This window comes from Balaenoptera ricei, chromosome 6, assembly GCF_028023285.1.
Source record: "Balaenoptera ricei isolate mBalRic1 chromosome 6, mBalRic1.hap2, whole genome shotgun sequence".
Classification (NCBI taxonomy): Eukaryota; Metazoa; Chordata; class Mammalia; order Artiodactyla; family Balaenopteridae; genus Balaenoptera; species Balaenoptera ricei.
In genome coordinates, this window is record NC_082644.1 from 121,472,896 (window position 1) to 121,494,539 (window position 21,644).

A 21,644-nucleotide genomic window follows, 5' to 3' on the forward strand; every position below is an offset into this window, starting at 1 on the left:
CCACCGTCGGAGACTCGGGAACGCAGGCCGGCGAGGTGACGGCACGGGCCCTCGACTCCAAGTCAGACATGCGAGTCTGCCAAGAAAGCGTCAGCGGGGCGGCAGCAAGCGTCCCGGGTGAGGCGGTGCGCGTGCTCTGTGTCGAGCGTGCGAACGTCACCAGGACGCACGCAGCTTCCTCTCTGGCACTGAAATAAGACCGAGACAGAAAATTGGAAAAGGGGAATTTATTTATTAAAGAAAAGTCGTCTGCGAATTCTCCTACTTAAGTTAGTACCCTTGACGTGAACACTTCGGATTGACACATGCCAGCTTCCAAATAACACGTGGACTCGACAAGCAGCGCCTACAGGTCAATTCAAGTAGCGTTTCAAGAGCCCAGAGGGACACTGGAGGGAGGTGACCCCTTCCCGGGGTGACGGCCTTGTCTGTAAACACTGTCAGAGGCTAGAGGCACGGCCGAGCGCGCTGCCGCCACAGAGGTTTTTCAGCAGGAAGATCCAAGCACGAGTGCGGCCGGGCGCCCAACACCCAGGCTGGGGCCCCCTCCGGCCCGCCCTCCTCCCCTCCCCAGCCCAGGGGCACCCCGGGGTCTGGCCGCTCTTCGCAGCCCTTGGCTGGGAAGTAAGAGGCCGCCCTCCTGGGCCCGGCGGCTGGGGCACGCGGCCTACGTGCGGTTCAGGGTCTGGAAAATGCGGGAGATCTGCAGCACGACCGGGCCCGTCTCGGGGTCGTTCATCCACTGGGTGCTGTTCAGCGGGTTCTCGAGCATGTCTTCAAAGGCTGCGGGGACACGACGGGGCTGCCTGAGGGACCGCACCCCGCAGACCCGGACGTGCGGCTGCAGGAACTAAAGGGGACGCCCTCTATAGCCGGGGGCCCAGAAACCCCTTCTAGCCGCCACCCGACAGTGTCTAGTCTGCGGATCAAGGGAGCTGACGCAGGGAGCTGACGTAGGGCACTGCTGCTGGCAGGGCAGGGCGGCATGCCCGCGCGCTCACGGGCACAGCGATTCTGGAAGGCAGTTTGGCACCAGCTACCGGGAATCTTAAAATAGTGACAGCCTGTGACTCAGTAACTCCACTTCCAGTCCTACCCTGACAAAACAGTCAGATGCAGAAAAGACTTACATAAGGATACTGCTGCCAATTTAATAATACCTAATTGGAAAAATCAGAATGTTCAATGTTAAGGAATGACTTAAAAAAAAAGCTAGCACATTAAACATGAGCAGTTCTTTGTAATGAAAACTTTGAATTTCTGAACACTTCCATAAAATGTCCGCCCACAAACAGAGGTGCCCCCAGCAAACAGCTCTACAGCCCAGACACACGGCAGCCGACTCGGTGGAGACTCACCAGCGCCGCAGGGCGGACGGTCGCCCTCACGTCTGGGAAGCAGGGCTCTAGGCCAGACCTTGTCACGTCCGCCAATGTCACACCGTGTCAGTGAAAGTGGTCCCAGTTTACGGGCTTCACGGGAAGCATTTATTCAAGGTGCTCACAGCCGCTCAGGGCACAGGGCTCAGCGCGAAAGTCTGATTGCGTTACGTTTATGACCTGACACCCACCGTCCCCCCCCCAGCCCTCCTGATTAAAATCCTCTGCAAACCAGTTAAAAATATCAGAAAGAGAATCCAGAAAGATGACGTGGCATCTGAGAGAACGAAATATACAGTGGATTTAGCAAAAGTAATTCCAGAAGGAGGAGAGAGCTGCACAAAACGATGAAAAAAGCATTAAATACGAAAAACCAGAGATGAAGATTTATCTGAGGAAGGACTTTCTTCGGCACGTCTCATGCATTAAAAATGAAAAGTGCGGCATGCGACCAAGGATGCTCCTAATGTATAAAGAGCCGTTAACAAAGCTCTAAGATCAACAAGGCAGCTGAAACACGACGGATGGACGGTGCAGAGGGGACAAGTGAAAGAACACCAACGGCCGGAAGAAAAGTGCTCGAAGGAACAGACGGAGCCTCTGGGTCCCTGTGCGAGGAGTGGGGTTGAGGGCGGGCATCTCAGCCGGACAGAGGCCCCGTAAGCTGTCAAGACGTCACCGAGAGCTTGAACGTCTGCGTTCTCTGACCGGGTCATGTGACTTCCAGGTACCTGTCCTTAGGGAACAGGAGCTGCACCCAGAGAGCAGGTGGAGTAGGAGTAGGTTCAGAAGCAACAAAACGAAAAACAATCTAAACGACCAGAAACAGGGCAACAGTGTTTGTTAAATAACGTGACACATCTATAGAATGAAACACCTGTACCCACTAAAATCTCATTTTTAAAAGAGTAAAACATGCACCAAGAGAAAAGGCATCAAATGGGATGAGAAAATAAGCACGATGAAGTTGCCCTGCGGTGTGGCTGCATCTGTTCCAGACCCCGCAGGACCACCAGAAGGAAACCCCCCGATGAGGGAGGGGTGACTTCTACTCCTTCGAGCTTTTCTGTGCTTTCCAAATGTTCTATAATGACTATTTTACTTCATCTAAAGAGATAAAGGTCATTAAAAATCCTACCGGAAATGTCTTGAGAGAAGTGTGTAGCTGCAGGGGTGCCCACAGGCCGGTGACCTCACAGGCAGGTCATTCTCTCCAGGCGGGGACTTGGGGACTTGGCGGCTGCAAGAGGCCTGGGACCTGGGGCCTGAGGGGGCAGCACTCTGGGCCAGTGTGTGTCCTGTCCAGGTCACCGACTCAGAGCCTGCACACTGGGTGGCACTCACTCCGTGTGGTTTGTTTTAGAAATGGGAGAAACACTCAATTTAGCAGATGTAAAACCACACGGTAATCTCAATACATAGGGAAAAAGCATCCAGCAAAACTGACCACCTATCCATGATTAAGAACTCTTAGCGTCTAAACTGGAGGGAAAGGGGAACTTCCTTAATCTGACCAATTATATCTTCAGAAATTAAAAAAAAAAAAAGCCTACAGCGAATCACACACTCAGTGGTCAGGTACTAAAAGAATCGCTTTAGAAAAGGCTTTGGACAGACCCCAGGTAGAACATATGAATCTCCTGAGGTCACTGAGGAGCAGGAGGGCGGGAAGGTGCTTTCGGTGTGGAAAGGACTGCCGAGCGCCTGGTACAAAGAACGAAAATAAACTCACGATAAGACACATCACGGAAGTACAGAATGTGGGTACAAAGAGAAAAAATCCCTACTTTATGCCACACACACCTCCAGGTAGATCACGGACTTCAATAAGAAACTTTAAAACTACTAGAAAAAGATAAAGGTGAAGGTCTTCCTGACCTTGGGATCAGAGGGCTTTCTTTAAAGATTTACATCATCAATGAAACCGACACATTCAGCTGCATTAAAATACAGGACATCTGTTCATCAAAGTGATAAATAAAGAAGCCAGAAACCAACGAATGATCTTTGAGATCTAAATGTCTGTTAAAGGATGAATGCGTGGCAGGCATGAAGAAGTTTCTGAGTGATAAGAAGACGATCCAACAGGGAAAGCAGCCACAAGTCAGGCAGAAGGCCTTTCCCAGCAGAGGTCCTAGAAGAGGCTGAAACTTCTGGAAGGGGCTGGGCCTTAGAGATCAGGGAAACAGCCAAGCACGCAGAAGCACCTGTGCCTGCCTGGGCGGCTGATCCGGGGGGGCCAGCAGCAGGGGACATGAGCTGCTGTGGACGGGGGCGGCGGGGGGGGGGTGCCCTTTCTGGAAAGCAGGCTCAACACACACACACACGCCTGGGCCCCGCCAGCCCGGCCCGGGGCACAAGGCCTGCGGAAACCGTCCTGCAACAGGAGCGGCCACAGGAGCGCGCAGACACTGCGGCAACGCGGCCGAGGAAGCAGAGGAGTGGCAAACGCTCGCGTGGTCACCGCGGCAGGGGGCGGGGGCGCCCCAGGGACTCTAGGCTGAAGTCGCGTGGCAGGAACACGGTTATTAGTTTTATTATTACTCTTCAAAGTTACAAAGATTATGTACGCTTTTGTATGTATATTCTATCTCACAGTCAAAACAAGTGCCAAAGAAACGCTTACAAAGAGTAAGAGCTACAGTCAACCAACAGCTAGCTTCTCACACGCGGCCCTAAGCTGCTGGGCGCCGTCTACACTCTGCCAGACTAGATAATCCACTCTAACTGGTTTTTCACTCCTTGAATGGAGTCGCCGCACAAGAGGCTGTCACACCACGAGCACAACCTGATTTCCAGGCCCTACAGTGACTTGGGCTGCAGCCGCCCGGCACCCTGCAGGGGCAGCTGCTGGGGCGTGGCGGCTGTGGTATCGTCCGGTGACATCTGTGTGGCAGGCAGGTCCCGCCCCTGCACAAGCGCAAAGAAGGCACACACCTAGTAAGATTTTAGGGTTGGTCAGGCCCAGCTGCACCACGGGGTTGTCCAGGATGGCCTGAAACAGAGGGCTGTCGGGGTCGATGCCCTTGTCCAGCTCCTCAGGAGAGGGCCTGCGGTCTCCCAGCAGCCACTCGCACTGCAAACACAAGAGCGACAGCTGTTAGTGCCCTCCGGACCCCATCAACCCAAACACTGCAGCCAGGGCTCCTGGGCAGCTCCCAGGGCTGCCCTGACCGTCAGGGGCCTTGACAGGAAAGCAAGCCCAGCCCGGACTCGGGTGCTACACACGTCAGGACGGGCCGCAGAGAGGAGGCACCAGCCTGGCTTTCCTGGCAGGTCCTGGCGCCGCAGCGCAAGGTAACGGCTGCAGCTTCTCCAGGCCCTGAACCGGGCGCCAGCTTCACCCACCCGAGCGTTGGGAGAAGTTAAGACACGCACCACACACCTGGGCTCTGTCGCGGGAAGCGGCCCTGGGCGTGAGCAAGCACCTCTTGGCCCATCAGTGAGTCAGGAACGGCTAAAGCACAGGCCCACCTCGCCTCCCTGGTTCCTGTGGGCCAGACTGGCTCTATTCCCGCAAGTGGACCAAGCTGTCGCCCCCAGCCCCTCCCCAGGCAGCTCTCCATCGGCCGTGGGCGCGTGTGCACAGGATGGGAACCATCTTAGCGTTGGTGTAACACAGTCACCCACAGAACATGTACGTTTTTCTGAAAGGCAAAGCCCAGGATTTTCTCAATATGTAAAAAATGGTATACTGTTTGAACCATCTACCCCACTGTTTCACTTCAAAAGCCAAGTAAGTGACTGCGCGGGAAAGTGACCAAGCACACCGCGTGCTCAGGACGCACGCGGCGTCACCGAGGCGCGCCGGGTACTCACGGCGGCGCTCTGCTGGTTGCTGCTCACTCTGAGGGCGTCCATCACCTCCTTTTCATCGAATCCCATCTCCATCAGGGAAACGACGGCCTAGAGGAGAAGCCGCAGGCCTCAGTGCCGTGCTCACGGGGGCCCCGGCAGCACGGCTATGGGGCTGAGCCACCTGAGCCACGTCTCACGAGCGGCACCTTGGCAGGGGGTGTTTTAAAGCAACACCATGGGGTTTTCTCTCTCAAGACTCTGTTTCTCTACAGCTTTACTGAAACGCTTCCTGGTTTTCTGAACGACAGAGGGACGGAGCCGGGAGGTGGAGGGCGCGCCGGCTCTTGGCCAGAGGCTCGCTTTCCCACCCCAGGTCCCTCTAGGTGTGTCCCCGTGACTGTCTGGGTAGAAATGTCTTCACAACGTCACGCAGCCTATTCCAGAGGGCTCGTCATCCAGGACGAGCGTGTCAGAGAAAGGCCACATCAGCAATTCCCATTTGAGCGGAGACAAAAATGTCAGTGACTTTTGACACACTTTATCTTTAAAAAAAAATGAAACTAAGATTAATTCTGAACGTATTTAACAAAATTTAAGCTGCAAGTTAAACACATGCTGCTTTTCGGAGGGAACAATGACCCAAGCGCCCCATGTTTGGGGGGTACACTTTTCGGACAAGAGTCACATAACGAACGACACATTCCTTCACTTTATCCTTGACTTTTATTCTACAACCTTTGAAAGGCTCAACTCTGCACAAAAAGGTAAAGGTTTCATCAACGTCTCAAAGGATTCTCTTAATTCTCTGAAGGTCGGACCGCGCCCTTTAAGGCCCTGACGTCACCTTCCCCCCGCTGGCGCGCGGATGTCGGCTGGCCTCACGCCGCCGGCCCCTCGGGTCAGCGTGTGGACGCTCGTGCGGCCCCGGCGCTCTCTGGCCTCGGGGACACCACCCCTTCCACTGTGCTGTCGGTCTGGAAGGAGAACCCACCAGAAGCAGCAGCAGCTGCGGGGGGTCAGGACGGGTGCTCAGCTGGAGCCCACTGTGTGCAGCGAGTTCCGAAGTCAGTGCTTCCTGCCTGGCACCCATTTCCTCAGCCTCCCTGGGCCCCTTCCTACCTCCAGGGCCCCGCGAGCAAGCACAGGGAGCAGAGCCCCCCAGGCGGCAGTATTTTGATGTCAACGTCATACAAAATTGCCCGGAATCTACTCTGAAACCCAAGCACAGGATGGCCTTTGCCACTGGTTTCAATAAAAACCATCCTCTCTCCAGACTTCTGTCCCAGCCCAGGAAATGACGCCCCAGGACATCTGGGGGTGATTCCAGATGCCCCGCCCGCCTTTCTTCCCAGCACTGGGCGAGGGGCCCTGTGCCCACAGGCTCTGCTCGGTCACTGTCCTGTCTACAGCTGGGGGGGGTGTTGGGGGGGGTTGTTAGGAGCAGGGGGTGCAAGGCAGCAAAACGTCTGTTTGGGTGCCAAGTCCAAGCCCTGCTGTCCAATCCAGTCTCCCCAGGATCTAAACGAACGTCTTGATCCTTACGGCCCATCCCCCTGACTGGCACAGGATCAAAGGCCCTGCCCCTCAAGCCTTGACACCCTTTTGGGAAACTGAGCATGTTAAGGTGGTCAAGAACGACACCCAGAGGAGGAAAGGCCTTTAAGTCGGTGACCAAGACCATGAACTACCCGGCGGCGGCCCTGACAAGGCCCACGCAGGACCCCCACAGGAGAAAGCGTGGGGCCCGACAGCACAAGGACCCACCCACGGAGAGGCTGCCATTCCCGAACAGGGGCCCAAGTGCCAGGCCTGGGCTGGGCTCCCCCAAAGACTACGCCAACGAGACACACTTCCTTCAGGACCGAGAAACTCGGGACTAAAATGACACAGGTACTCTGAACACACAGCAGAACTCAAAAAGGGAAAATCCCGAAGAAACAGAAAGAAAGGAACAACAAACTAGCCTCCCAGAGGGTGTGCCTTGGGGGGATGGGGGGCACAGGCCTCATCAGGGCGGGGCTGGGGCCTAACATCACACACAGGACACCGACCTTGGGTCCATGCAAGGGCGGGGGCTGGAGCTTCAAACCAGGACCCTGAGCAGGGTCTGCCTCCCCAGAGAGAGGGGCAGGGGAAGACCCACACCCCAGCGCCGCGGGTTACACTCTGCATGGCCCAGGAGCCCTGCCGGATGATTAGCACGAAAGCTGGCCCCTGACTCGAGGTCCCGCTCAACCCCGCAGAAGCAAGCTCTGAATCAACCACAGAGGGCACCCCACGGCCCGGCCACTGGGGAGCCCCACAGAAACACAAGCCCACAGGCGAGCCCACGATGAGGCATCACACCCTGAGAAAACCAGGCCACAGGCAGAATCAGGAGGACACGAGGAACCGGAGCCCTAACGCCTGGAGCTGACAGAGCTACGATCTGAAAAAAACACAGAACATCCTCAAAACATGAAAAACAGCCAAGAAGGTTAAATTAAAATTAAACCCTAACGAAAGAAGAGAACAGTGAGAAAGAACAGGGAGACGCAAAAGTATCAAACGTGAGGTGACAGTGAAGAGGTGGCCGTAAAGATGCACACTAAGGTCAGCTGGCCAAGTACAGCCAGGGGCATCGCGACCCCGGGCCCTTGAACCCCACAGACGCCGGGTTACCTGGCGGCCGGAAGCCTGACCAGCCTCCCTGCTCACAAGGCCGTCCCACGAGGTGGGCAGGTGGCCCTCCAGTCTCTGGGCAGCACCCCCGACCAAGCCCTCGGCTCGAGGACACTTATAATACGGACAGGACCCGATCGTGAGTTTTTCAGAAGATGACAGGTGTGTGCACTAACCGTTCGGAGGAACACACAGCCACCTGGATGCCAGTGAGGAAAACTTCAAGCTGAACCCGGGGACTCAAGGGGCCCCAGGCCTGTCTGCAGACTCCTCCCCCGGCCTCGCTTCCTACAGGGCCGGCGGCTCAGCCTGCGGTCGCCAACGCGGCCGCAGTTTCCTCTGCACGACGCAGCCTCGGGAGAACCAGCACCTCCACCTGCCCGACCCAGGCCCGTCAACACGTACCCGGGCGTCTGCGCGGAACTCCCTTTTCCTCCGGATCTTCTTGAAGATCTCCGTCAGCTCGTCTCTGGCCTCCTCGTCCTCCGCGCTGGTCCCGGCGGCAGCGGCGGGGGCAGCCTCGGCGCCCGCCTCTCCCTGCAAGGCCGGGCCTGGAAGCGGCGTGTCTATGGCGGGGTCTTCCGCGTGCTCGATTAGCCACTCCATGGCCTGGGGCACCGACATGCTGCAAGGTAAGACGGGCTCTGTGCAGCACCCCCAGGCCAGGGAACCAGGGCCTTTGTTTCCCCAAGAAAAGCCTCTCCGACTTCACGGCTTCCCTAGCACGAGCTGCCGACCCCTGTAATGAGAATCTAGCATGTCTGGAGCTCTGGCCCTGCCCCAAACTGCCCTGAGGGCCCGGAAACCCGCGGGCAAAGTAAAGGAAACCAAACCTGGGAAGTACACCCGAGAGTTTGGGTCCAAAGCAAAAAAGAACATAGCCCCACTGACCATCCGTCAGTTACAGATGATTTATTTCAGATCTGAACATAAATGAAGGGCAAGTAACTAGAAACAAGAGACTACAGGAGGGCTTCCCTGGTGGCGCAGCGGTTGAGAATCTGCCTGCCAATGCAGGGGACGCGGGTTCCAGCCCTGGTCTGGGAGGATCCCACATGCCGCGGAGCAACTAGACCCGTGAGCCACAACTACTGAGCCTGCGCGCCTGGAGCTTGTGCTCCGCAACAAGAGAGGCCGCGACAGTGAGAGGCCCGCGCACCGCGATGAAGAGTGGCCCCTACTCGCCGCAACTAGAGAAAGCCCTCGCACAGAAACGAAGACCCAACACAGCCAAAATAATAAATAAATTTAAAAAAACTAAAAAAAAAAAAAAAGAAACTACAGGAGACTATTGAGGACACCACCACGTACACTTCTAGAGTTGTCCACGGCCCTGCTGTGAACAGGCTTCGATTTGCGTTCCCATAAAACAACAGCCCAGTGAAACGCACAGAACCATCATCATACGTCACGTTCCCAATAAGTGGTTGATTTCCAGCTGCCCCGACACACCTGGAGATACCCAGTCAAGTTACTTCCGGGACGTGCATTTCAGGTCCTCTTTAAACACTCACACACACTGGAAACAATTCAATCAAAGGGTCTGGGTCCCACGGGGGACCCCATGAGACCAAGCCTGCCGCGTCTGGCGAGCGAGGACGTACTGGTTCAGCCGCAGGGCCTTCACGGCTCTGCTCTCGGGAAAGCCCATCTCCGTGAGCTGCCGCAGGGCCGCCTCGTCCATGCGGTCGTCCTCATCCTCGTCCAGCATGGCTGCGGGCAAGACACAGCACTGTGAGGGCCTCAGGCAGCGCCCGGCCGCGTGAGGGGTGCTCGCCCGGGCCCCTCGGAGGGCCGCCGCCGCGTCTGAGCACCAGGCGTTTGTGGCAAATCCCTCACAGCTCAGAAAACCCAAGAGAGGACCATCAGCTCTCGCCTGCATGAACATGGGACGGCGGTGAGAGTGGCTCACCAAGCCTCCACCTACTGGCCCTTTCCAGGTGCAAGGAACGGCCGAGGGTAAGCGTCCACCCTGGGGCTTGCTCCTACCGTTTGCCTTCTTAAATAATTCCACCGCGTCCGGGTTCAGCGCCAGCAACTTCTGTGCCACCTCGATGAGAGTCACCAAGATTTTCCGGAGCTCCGTCTGGAACTGCAGAGAGAGGAAAAGATGCCCAACAAAGCTACTTGGATCTGAGATGACATGCCCTGTCCTAAAATTCCAAATCTGTGAGCCACACGATGTCCAGATAACTGAGGAGAACAGGAACGAGGCGTCTCAGGAGGGCGAAGGAGAGGCTCTGGCTGGCACGGACGGGCTGTGACATGGCCTCCCGCCGGTGACACAGACACACAAACACCTGGTGATGTCGCTCAGCCCTCCAGCCCACGAGGAAGGCGTCTGGCCCACTGGTCACTAAGTGAGCTGAGGGCCCTCCTTTGGCTTCACTGAAGAAAAGTGACTGATTCTACAGACGGGCTCCGCAGACGCAGGTCTCTAATTTTCACCTGCAGCCGATTCATCTTCTCAAAAAGGGGGGCTGCTGGGAATGTCATTAGAACCCCCCCCCCCGCCAGCCCCCTCCCCCCACCCCCATAAGTCTCGGCCATCGTGAGAGACACACACACAGGCTGGGAAGAGACAAGTGCCCCCGGGTTCCCGGGTTCCAATGCCCTGATCAACAAGGAACTCTCTGGAAGAGATCCTGGAGAGGCGTGTTCCTGAACCGAACCGGCTTGAGGCGGAGACGTTCAACTGGCCCTCAGTCCCGGGGGTGGCCGTCCCCCACTGCCGCCCAGCCCTCACTCAGGAGCACTCAGCTTTGTTAACTTAGAACTTTCCAATCCAAGATAAACAAGAGTCAGATTTCTTTCTGAAAGCTTTTTACCAAACTTAGGACAAAACTAACATTTTTCCCATAGTATCTATCCTTTCAGTCCTGCCTTTCTACGTCTTTTCAAACTTTTTATTTTGAATTCATTTGTTTACAAGAAGCTCCAAAACAGTGCACAGAGTTCCTGTGTCCCCTTTGCCCAGCTCCCCAGGGGCTTCCAGGAACTCCCGCAGCCCCACGCGGAGGCAAAGGCTCCCAGGCGGTGGCCGCAGGCCCCGCGGGCACTCACGTCTCTCATGTTGGTCTGCACCACGGCCCGGTCCATGTTGTAGGAGGGCAGGTTGGCGGTGGCTCGGAAGATAGCATCTCTATCCGGGGCTTTCTGCTCTTGTTTTTTCTAACACAGAAAAGTAATTGGAAAGTCGGAAAGGAGTAAAGGGCAACAAAAGGCAAAACTATGTTTGCTGAATAAATAGCTCTAACCAGGGAAAGAATGAGTGTCCTTGGGAGCTGGAGCCATACACCCCTTGATGAGCAGGGAGGCTTCTGGAGGGTTCTGTGCATGGCCTCAGGGACAGTGGACACAATCGCGGCCTGCTGGCGCTGGAGTGTGGCCGTGTGGGACACAGGGAAGACAGACACTGCCTCCTGCGGCCACAGAATGACCATCACATGGGAGTGACGGCTGGAAGGGTGACCGCAGAGGACCGCGCAGACTGGCCGGAAACACGCACTCACCTTTGCTCCTTCTGGAACCCCCGCATGCGACGGCGAAGGAACAGAGATGGCAGAAACAAAAAGAATAAAGGAAATAAAACTGGGAGAGACAGCACCGAGTTCTCAGAGGACGGCAAACAGCTGGAGGGATGAGGAGAGCTCTGGCAGTAGAGACGGAGGGCGTGGAGGATGGCCTGGGCGACCCCGGGGCCCGAGGGCCACGCCGGAGGGGGTGGGGCAGGGAGGGGGAGCGAGCTGCAGGAGCCGAGAAGCCCAAGCCAGGGGGCCCAGGGGGCAGAGGCGCTGTCCTAACCCTGACGCCAAGCCCAGCCCCACGCCACTCGGCTCCCAGGACGCTGGGCAGGAGGGGCAGCTGCAGGTGGGCGGGCACGACCCGCCAGGCACCGAGCAGCCAGTGAGCTCCCAGGGCCTCTGGCGGGGACGTGAGGAAAGCCTGCGACGTGAAGGACAGAGACCAAAACAGAAGCAGGAGAAGTAAAAGAGGGTGAAGAAAGGAGGCGGACAGGAAAGAGAGGCGCCTGAAGAGACAGCGCGCTGTGACGCAGCACTCAGAGGGGCAGCGGTGTGACAGGAGGCCGCGGGGGGTCATCTGAGAGCAAGAGTCTACTTGGAAAATTTAAAAAGCTCTCAGAAAGCGGGTCCAGCATCCAACAGGAGGTCCAGAAAGAGAAAAGACAAAACGAGGGGAGGAAATTAACCAAAACAATCCAGAAAACTTCCAGAAACTCCAGCTTCCAAGTGCCAGGCACAGTGAACGGGGAAAGACGTGCATCAAAGCGAACCATGAAATTTCAGACCTCTGAAGAGTTACCAGGAGATCCTAAAAATTCCAGATGGAATCAGGAAAGAGAAAACAGACCACGCACAGAGGAAGGAAAAGTAGAGCTGACCGGCTCCCACTCGCCACACAGACACCTGGGAAACAGGGCCAAGTCCTCCACCACGCAGCGGCTGGCGCTCGCTCAGCAGCCACCGAACGCTGGATGCAGGGCCTCCAGACCCCCTCCTCTTCCTCGATGCTAGAGGGGGTCTGGCCCCACCAAGCCAAGAACACGTCAAGAGCAAGACACTCAACCCCACAGCAGGCACAAGGCGAAGACGGCTCCAAGGCACCCCGTGACCCTGCTCCTGGCAACCACGGCTGCACGGCCCTGGGCCTGCGAGCGGGTGGGTTTCACGCTGGGGTTAGGTCACATCACAGGGCACAGCGACTTGGGACGTGACCCTCGGTGGGCCTGACCTAATCAGGCGAGCCCTTCATCAGGACGGGGCTAACTCTGGCCATCGAGATTCAAAGCAAGAGGGATCCAACGCATGAGACCTCCCGCGGCTGGCTCTAAAGACGCCCTCCAGGAGCCAAGGGTGGCGCCGGCTCACAGCCAGCAGGAAAACAGGACCCCAGCCCTCCAAACCGCAGTAACTGGATTCCGCCAAACACCTGAAAGAGCTGGAGGCAGAGCCTCCCCAGAGCCTCCAGAGAGGGAGGCAGACCTGACAACAACTCCCAAGCTCAGGGCCCAGCTGAGCCCACCCGCCATGGACCCAGTGAGCAGTGCACCACCCGGGGCTGCTCGAGCCGGCAGGCCCGCGGTGAGGGAACATGCAGACACGGGGGACGCAGGAGGACCAGCACAGAGGGAGGCGGGCCAGCCTGGGCTGCACAACTGATGCGGTGGACGGACGGAAGGATCTGAGGGGCATCTCCCAGGAAGTGGGAGCGGCAGATAGCCTCACACTTGTGACCCTGTTTTCAGAGGGGTTTATCAATTTTGGTGCAGAATCTGAAATATCAGTGATAAGCCTACAGAGAACAAAACAAGGAAGCAATTACTGACTCCAGGAAAAACAAAACTCTACATAAAAAAAAGACAGTTAACCTTAGCAAGCTGCTCACTGCAGAAAGCAACACTTACATAATAGCAACAACAACAGGGATTGAATCTTTGACCAACGTTATGATCTGACGCTCGTGGGAAGAGCTGGGGGGAGGCTGGGGGAGGGGCTACCCAGACCACCAAGAAGCAGCCAATAGCGCCTGAAGTGGAGAATCCAAGAAATAACAATAAGACGTGTTGTTTAGAAATCAGAAAGAGAATCACAGCCTAAAGAATTACGAGGGGCTGCCTTTCGAGTGCGTGACTCAGGACGGACAGGAGGCTACCGACTCTTATTAGAATATCTGTAGTATTATTTGACGTTCTAAATGCACGTGCTACTTTGACTTTAAAAATTAATAATAATTCACAAAACGGACATTAACATTTTACAATATTACATTTTACAAATACGCACAGAAAAAAAGGTGAGGGCCACAGCCCTGCAAGTTACCCAGAGCCGTGGGGGTGATGGGAACCCGCTGTTCACTCAGTCACCAAGGTTCACATAGTTGCCAACGACCAAAACGGTAACCCGAGAACTGGATCCACCCAGCAGTTCTGGGAAACAGGGCTGACTCAGGGGCAGGCCCCGACGGAGTGAGCAGCCGTGCCCGCAGCCGTGCCCGCAGCCTGCCATGCCGAGGCAGGTGTGGCTGCAGATAAGAAGGGCCTCCTCCCGGCCGCCTGTCCCACAGGAGACCCAAAATAGCTCGCTCCACCACCAGGCCCGGGGCCCGGCCCAAAGTCTGGCCTGCTTTCTCTGGGGTGAAGGCTCCCGAGCGTTTTGAAGCGTAAGTAAGAAACTCTACCCCTGGAGCCAAGGAAAGACGGGCGTTGACGAGGCTGCCCCCCAGCGCGGCACTGCTCTGTCCCGGGCACCTGGCCCCAGGGCAGGAAAAGGCCGGGCACCTGGCCCCAGGGCAGGAAAAGGCCGGGCACCTGGCCCCAGGGCAGGAAAAGGCCTGTTGACAGAGTACATCTTCCACGTACAGATGAGCCTCCTAAACCAGGCTTTCTGAGGAGTGAGCTTCCAGGGCGGCCACCACACAGGTAACGACCGGCACGGTCTCCCCAGGGCGCCTGCACCAGAGGGAAGACTCAGCCAAGTGGCAACTCCAAGGACTGACTCCGCGAAGGCCGGTGCTCCCGGGCGCCTTTGCTGCCGCCCCTGCATCCGTATTCCTTGTTTTGTGGGTGGTCTTTAGCGACTTCCTAACTTCCTTCTGTCAGGACTTGCTTGAGGAGAGGAGGGACGGGAGCTCAAGATTAAACCCGACCCCGAGAACGTGCCGCAATCTCCTCTCTGCAGCCCCGAAAGCACAGCCGGTCATCAGACCAGCCACCAGGAAAGGCGTCGGTCAACTGGCCAACCGGCCACAACAGAAAACCCCCATGACCATACCTCCTGTGACCACGGGACCGGCAGGGTCCACAGACAACCAGCGTACAGATGTTTCTTTTCAAGTCTTCAATGTGGGAGACCTCCCCTCACAGAGATATCCACTTCCAAACTCTGAAACTTACCTTTTCTTCTGCTGAGACATCAGCCATCTTGGGGAGCGGGGCTGGAACACGCTTTTTGATCAGCAATAAGACATCTAGGAAAAAAAAGTCCACCGTGCTGGTTATTATTTTACATCCATAAAGTGGCAAAAGGGTGGCAGGCGACCCAAGGACCGAAAAGCAGGGGTTCCCTCCGGGCTCCTCTTCCACGGAGTATCCACACAAGCCCCATCCTTCCTTCGGCTCCCACGTCCGCCGCCCCTGCTCACCTACAGGCTCAGGCCTCGCAAGAACCTGGCTGAGGGTCACCAGAGGGGACCAGCATTCTCGTTCTAAGGGCTTTTTTGTTTTGAAAGTCTGTGAGGTCGGAGCGCCTGGTCTCACCCTCAGAGCTAAGCACCTGGGCTGTGGTTAGGCCACAGTGCACAATGTGGTCGGCGCCCAGCCGGCTCTGGGCTTGCCAACCAGACGCTATGGAGGTCTGCAAACGATATTCCAGCATTTCCAAAACAGACTACTTAAGGGAATCCCACAATTAAAATCGTGCTTTAAAAGACAAGAAAACCAAAGTTTTCTCCCCAAGCGCCTCCACACACAAGCCTCTGAGTGAATAAATGGCTGTGTGTACGTTAAGAGCATCTTCCCAGATGTCTGAAACAACCGCCACGGTTGTACTTTCCAGCCCCCAAAATAAAGCCTGCAGCAGCTCTGGGGACCTTGGTTTTGCTTGGAAACAGAATTAATAACAAAGTTCAATTTGGTTTCCCAGATGCACGCTGCTCGCTCAGCCTCAGCGTCTGCTGTTTTATTCCAGGGCGCACACTTTCTCTCAATAAAGGAAAATGGAACCGTGTCACTGACGCGTCTCCCTGCTCAGCCCCACTCGGGACGTCCTCTCTGAGGGCGCTGCACCCTTGCCCACCCCCGGCCCGCGAGATGCCCTTACCTTCGTCCTGGACGTTCTCCTCCAGGAGTGTCTTGGTGTCACTCAGCACCCTCTCCGAAGCGGCATGTATTAATTTGTGATGGGTCACACTCTTGGGGTCTTCTAAGCTCCCATGAGTGCACTGGAGGAAAAAACCATAGACGTTGCTTCAAAACAGCAGATCAAAACAAATCATGATAGTAATAACACAGGACCTGACACCCGAAGCCGCACCAAGAACTTACTGGTTTTATTACTAGCTAAGAAATTAAAGCAGAGATGAAACCAGAGAATCCCTGGCAACGGTGGAAGCCAAAGGAAACGCCACAGCACCCGGCCACCGACCCGCCAAGTGCTTCCAAACAGGCTCACGGCTCTGACACAGAACGCCCTGCTGGTCATTACTGGCTACCCGAATTGCTTCCTTAGTCTAGAAAGATCTGGAGAGTGATTTAAAAGTGAAAATAGCAGGGCCGTCGTTTCCCAAGAACCTAAAGATTTAAGTATGATTTGTGCACTTGTTTCCCTCCTTCCAAGGTAAACGAGAGGCAGCCGAGAGACACAGCAGAGAGGAAGCCGGTCCACGGGAGCAAGAAGTAGGGGCCTGACCACTTAAACACCCACAAAACCCCGAGGAGACACGACTAGCCTCGACTCGGCCCCCAGCTCACCAAGCGACGGCCACAGAGGCCCCAAAGCAAGCTACAGATGTGGCTGGCGGGGCCCCTCCTGGGAGCCCGAAGGGGGTCACCTGGCATGTGGTTGTGTCCCACTGATCAGCGGCCCACAAACCCCAGAACACACGTTGAGGGGGTGATGCTGAAGTCCACGCTGGAGGGAGGCCGCTGTGACACTGGGGACATGCCCACCCCAGGGTCCCGGTGCCAGGGTCCTCACAGCCTTCCTCAGTTAAGCGGGGCCGCCTTACCACCTCCCTCTGCCACCAAAGGTACCCTGCACACGTCACTGCTCACCCAAAGAGAGAAGCTAAGCCTGTACTTCACCTCTCAACACTGGCGTTTTACGAGCAACTGGAGTTTTCAGCAATCTAACACTGAAAACAGGAAAAACAGATCGTAAGGGCTTCAGGGCTGTCACAGATGCACACAAACCTGGGGCGGGGGTGGGGGGACACAAAAGTGGAATCCAGCCAATAGTAGGACACACTCTGACCATTTATGACAGACAACGCCCCCCTCCCTGGAATCTCACAATGGCTCTGCTCCCAGAAGTACTGGGTGTGCTGCTTCTAATTCTAAAACTTGCAGGCTAGCTGATTTGCCAAGTTCCTAATACAGTCTATGAAACACAATTTTCCAAAATAATCCTCATGCTGGTTCCTGAAAAAAACTGTACTCTGCAGCGCGTCAACAGGCGCCAGGAACAAAACATAAGCATGAGTCACCCGTACTATGCATGATTACTTCATTCTTTGTTCTCAGCAGAAGCAATGGAGCAAGCTGGGCTGTGACAGCAAAAAAGCCCCAGCAGAGCCCATCGCTGGAGGGGGGAGGCTCTGACACCCAGTGAAGCGCTTCCTCCCCACAAGAGCGGAGACTAGTTTCTCTTACCCTTGATGTCACGTGTCATTTGAAGATACACCTTCATGTGATCTAAGAAACGTTAACAGCCATACTAGCAGGCTACGTACTGGCAACTTCACGCAGGTTTACCACACACAGAAAACGCCTACCACATCGCAGAGGTAACTCCCTTAAAATCATGAACCTCCTGTTACACAAGATGGTTTACTTTGCCCCTTTCTCCACCATGGTGGTCCCAACCTCTATAATACCAAGAAGGGAAAGGCTACAATAGCGATCCCTTTCTGTAAGGGTTATGATAATAAACCTCAATAATAAAGCAACTTTATTAATTAAACATATATACGTAATAAAAGAGTATAAAAAATAATAAGACTCCCAGGAGTACTGTGGGGGGAAGAAATCCCCAGTGTCCCCTCAAGGTAGAGGGGAAAGAGGAAGGAAAAAAGAAGGCACCAGGGGAAAACCGGGAAGGAGGAACAGAAGCGAAGCAGCGACACCATTCAGGGACTGGTTTCCAGGGTGGCATTCAAGTCCACAACTTGAGAACTCTCTTTCCTAACTGATGCCTGCTGATTGGCTCATGAGGCAGCGAACGCTGCCCGCAGAATGGGATGGGCACGGAGGTGGGAGTACTTTCTGACAGCTCAGCTCTGAGTCCCATAATTTATGTCGGCTCTTTGGTTGTGAAACTCCCCTGCTGCTCGGGTCTCCGTACCTGGAGAGATTGCAGAGTAGATAAAATCTCAGGTCAAAGCAGGGCAATGCCAGAAAACATCCCGAGCGATACATCCCAACAGCGACGGGAATAACCAGTTATCAGGAACATAATAATTAGCATCATATGGAAACCGGCTGCCTCGTTAACCCTGAGTGCTCCTGAAACTCCTTGGCGAGTGTCCGTGAATCAAAGAGTTCTCACTTCGTTCCCCTCCATAAGACAACGTTAGGATAGTTACGCCAATCCTCACCATCAGTGAGTTTAACTCAGCGCCACACCAATTTATCGACTCGCTTCTCCTGGCCTGACTCAGCAGGTGACATGCCATGGCCATGCACCTCTGGATTGACAATCTATTTCCGTTTACAGGAACGCCTCGTTTTATTGTGCCTTGCTTTATTTCGTTTCACAGATACTGTGTTTTCTACAAACTACCGGTTTGTGGCAACCTTGTGTTGAACAAGTCAATTGGTGCCATTTTTCCAATGGCATTATTTTTTAATTAAGGTATGTACATTGTTTTTTTAGACATACTGCTATTGCACACATAACAGACTATAGTGTAAACATAACTTTTATATGCACTGGGAAATCAAAAAATTCGTGCGATTAGCTTTATTGTGCTGGCCGCTTTGTTGTGGCGGTCTGGAACGGAACCCGCAGTATCTCAGCAGTGTGCTGGTACTAATCCACACGTTTGTTATGGGCCCACCAAGAGTCTGGCCCTGGGCGTGTGAATACAAATCCAGCCCTCAAGGAGCTTCCGTCCTGAGTGGGTGAGACACAGCATCTCAGGGAGGTTTTTAAAAAATGTACTGGACAAGCAACGAGCCTGGCTCTAAGAACCTGCGTGCTTATGGAGCTCCCAGCCTTGCAGCTTCCTGCTGTCGTGGTGGTTTTCTAGATGGTGAAATCACCTGACTGGCTCAGACGTAAAAGAAGAAAGCAGCCAATTGTGTGAGCCTGGATCCCCCTCCCCCCTTTTGTGAGACCGAGACCGTTATTCACATCCAGCGTGTTCCAGAAGGGGACTGGCAACCAGAACGCTCCCTGGCCTGTCGTCTGACGGTTACAGAACAACTCCACAGAGCCATACTCCCAAGAGGGACCCAACAGTATTTTATAGGCAGCCACTAGAACAGTAACTCTAAGTTTATCCTTGGAGACCCCACTAATAGATACATCACTTATCACATGGAATGCACACCAAGAGGCTGTGGCCTCTTTGTCCTAAATTCTGACATGGAGACACTAGATGGTGCAAAGGATCGAGTTTCCTTAGGCAGCCAGTTAGATAGATGTCTTGGCCTGCCTTACGGAGTCGAGGAGCTTACAGAGGTAAAGCCAAGAACTAGTTCCAAACACTAGCAACCTAAGGAACCGGACAAGGAATATTTCGTGGGAACAAACTTTAGAAAGTGGCCCTCTCGGCGAGAAGCCCCTTCTCCCGGACCTACCCACGCAATCGCTGTAAAGGCCGCTGGGAAGCAGGGGCGCAGGGACGAGTCCCGCGGCCTCACTGTTTTAAGTGATTCCAGCCACGGGGCACCAGTGGCCAGGGCCAGGCCCCGGCCCCCATGCCAGCCCCAGGAAGCAGCTCCAAGCAGCCGGCTCTGTAGGTCAGGAGAAGGCACCTCTCCCGTGGGTCCCTACGTCCTCGGGCACTAATTCCCAACTCCGGGAACCGCACCGCGGCAGCAAGCGCGGATGCTGGAAACGCTAGAGGCCTCGCTCCGGCGGCGACTTCGCCTCTCCCAGCCTGCGCTCCCGAAGCGCCCCGCCGCCCGGGCTGTCGTCGGAGTTAAACCAGAGGGGAGAGGGTAAAGCGCCCAGCCTGGGACCCGGCTCGCGGAGGCGCGTCCAGAGGGTGTCGGGGGCGGCCGGGAAAAGGGGCGGAGGGAGGGGAAGGCCTGGAGCCGCGGCCGGCCTTACGTGCTTGAGGCAGCGCTCCTTGAGCTTCTCCACCGAGGTGTCCTCGGTCGCCTCCTCCAGCCACTCGGCGCCGTCGGACGCGCAGACGTGCAGCCGCAGCACCTTGCCCGCGAAGATCTTCTCCTCCTGCACGAACATCGCGCCGCCGTCGCCGCCGCCGGGGCCTGCGCCCGCCGCCCGGGCCCTGAAGGTCACCGGGGCGGGCCGGGGGCGGGGCCAGGCCGCCCGCGCGCTCCCTCGCTGGCCGCCGCCGCCGCCCCGCCCCGGCTCCCGTCGGCCGGCCGCCCGCCACTCGCCGCGACCCGAGCCGTCGCTGCGCCCCGCCGCCTAGCCGCCGGGGGCGCGCTGTCGCCGCCGCGCAGGAAGTGCGTCACAGGGTGCGCCCAGAGCATGCCGGGAAATGTGGTTTTCCGCGCGGCCGCGCCTCTGGCGGCGCCGCCGCGCCGGAAGTGCGTCACTGGACGCGCCCCCGGAGCGTGCCGGGAGGTGTAGTTCTCGGGCCGCTTCCTTCGTCCCGCACCTGCGCGCGCTTTGCGGTGCGGGCCGGCAGCCACGCGGGAGCCGGGAGCTTGCGAGTCCGTTTTGAGATGGGCTCTTAGTGTAAAGTACACACCGGATCTTGAACAGTTGGGAGGAAAAGAGCATGAAAAATACCTCAACAATGTTTATCTATTGGCTACATGTGGAAATAATAGGATGTATAGGGTTAAATAAAGTATGTTGAAATCGATTTCACCTGTTTCTTTTCCCTTTTTAAAGTTCTGGCTACCAGAAGATTTTAGATTGTCTATGGCTGCTGTCGTGTTTCTTTTGGACTGCATTGCCCTAAAGCAGAGTCTCTCTGAGTGTGGTCCCCAGACCAGCAGCACCTGGGAGCTTGTTAGAAATGCGGGGTCTCCCGTCCCACCCCTATTCCCGCTATCAGGGACTCCAGGGTGCGGCCCAGCGCTCAGGCTGCAGAACTCAGACGGGCTCGTGAGCACCCACATGGGAGGGAGCTGACCTGTGGACTCAGTACACTCATTTCTGTGGGGTGACAAATATGAACGCTGCAGTTTGGGCCAGACCTAGACCAGGTGACTGACCTGCACTCTCCCATCTCATTCATTCAAGAACGTTTGCTGAGCAGAGATGGATACGGCAGAGTTCCTGTTCTCGGAGGCTGGTGGTCCCAGCATCTCAGGCCTTCACCATTTTATACACACCTCATTTCCCCTATGACCATTGTGACCATGCCCAAATCCTTCTGTCCAGTTTAGCCTCCATGAGCCAGACCCTCTGCTGCTCCCCGAAAACATAGTCATGATTAAGGCTAGAGACCAGGATATAGCCTGGGAATGGGCGCTCTCACGCAGCAGATACAAGTGCTGGCTGTGGTGCCGACACGGTCTCAAAAGACAGGAGACCATGGGGGCAAGCAGGGCCTGGTGGGGTAGCACCAGGGGAGCTTATGGGACACAATGGCATGTGAGGGCTGAGGAGGAGGAGTGGAGAATAATAGGATGGGCAGCCCGTGGAGCACACTGGAACGGAAGGGAATGGTGCTGAGGGGAGGAGACGGGAGGACGGGGCGGGGGGCAAGTGGAGCCGGGTCAGAAGAAGCTCTACGGAAGCATCTGGCCTTGGTCGTGAGGCTGTGGGGAGCTGCAGTGTGGCTGGTGGTGACCGAGCGAGGTGGGGGTCGGAGGAGGACAGGAGGGGGTCTGGAGGCAGGAGGAAGTCAGAAAGCTCCCACATGCTTGCAGAGGAGTGATGCGGCGTAGGGGTGAGGGTCTGAACGGGGCAGGGAAGA

At 56.0% G+C, this 21,644-nt stretch overlaps 1 protein-coding gene across 2 annotated transcripts; it reads right to left on the reverse strand.

Moving 5' to 3' along the window:
- Positions 1-212: 212 nt before the first annotated feature.
- On the reverse strand, positions 213-20,064 carry UBAC1 (UBA domain containing 1). Of its 2 annotated transcripts, XM_059926029.1 has the most exons (11): positions 19,853-20,064; positions 15,677-15,797; positions 14,752-14,825; positions 10,902-11,009; positions 9,828-9,930; positions 9,443-9,551; positions 8,244-8,463; positions 5,199-5,285; positions 4,317-4,455; positions 1,131-1,160; positions 213-783 (listed from the first exon to the last, which is right to left on the reverse strand). In XM_059926029.1, the coding sequence occupies exons 1-11, from the start codon at positions 19,988-19,990 to the stop codon at positions 668-670; spliced, it is 1,245 nt and encodes a 414-aa protein (XP_059782012.1). In that variant the 5' UTR covers positions 19,991-20,064; the 3' UTR covers positions 213-667. The 2 variants fall into 2 exon arrangements, with proteins under 2 accessions (XP_059782012.1, XP_059782013.1); XM_059926030.1 differs by lacking the exon at positions 1,131-1,160.
- Positions 20,065-21,644: the final 1,580 nt, after the last annotated feature.

What these genes read in the sequence shown, in the direction of transcription:
- UBAC1 (XM_059926029.1), bottom strand. Translation starts at nt 19,990, where the DNA reads ATGTTCGTGCAGGAGGAGAAGATCTTCGCGGGCAAGGTGCTGCGGCTG. An exon ending in GGAGAACGTCCAGGACGAAG is followed by an intron (nt 14,826 to 15,676) that starts GTAAGGGCATCT and finishes TTTTTTTCCTAG; the next exon opens with ATGTCTTATTGCTGATCAAA. An exon ending in TGCAGACCAACATGAGAGAC is followed by an intron (nt 9,931 to 10,901) that starts GTGAGTGCCCGC and finishes CTCTCTCTGCAG; the next exon opens with TTCCAGACGGAGCTCCGGAA.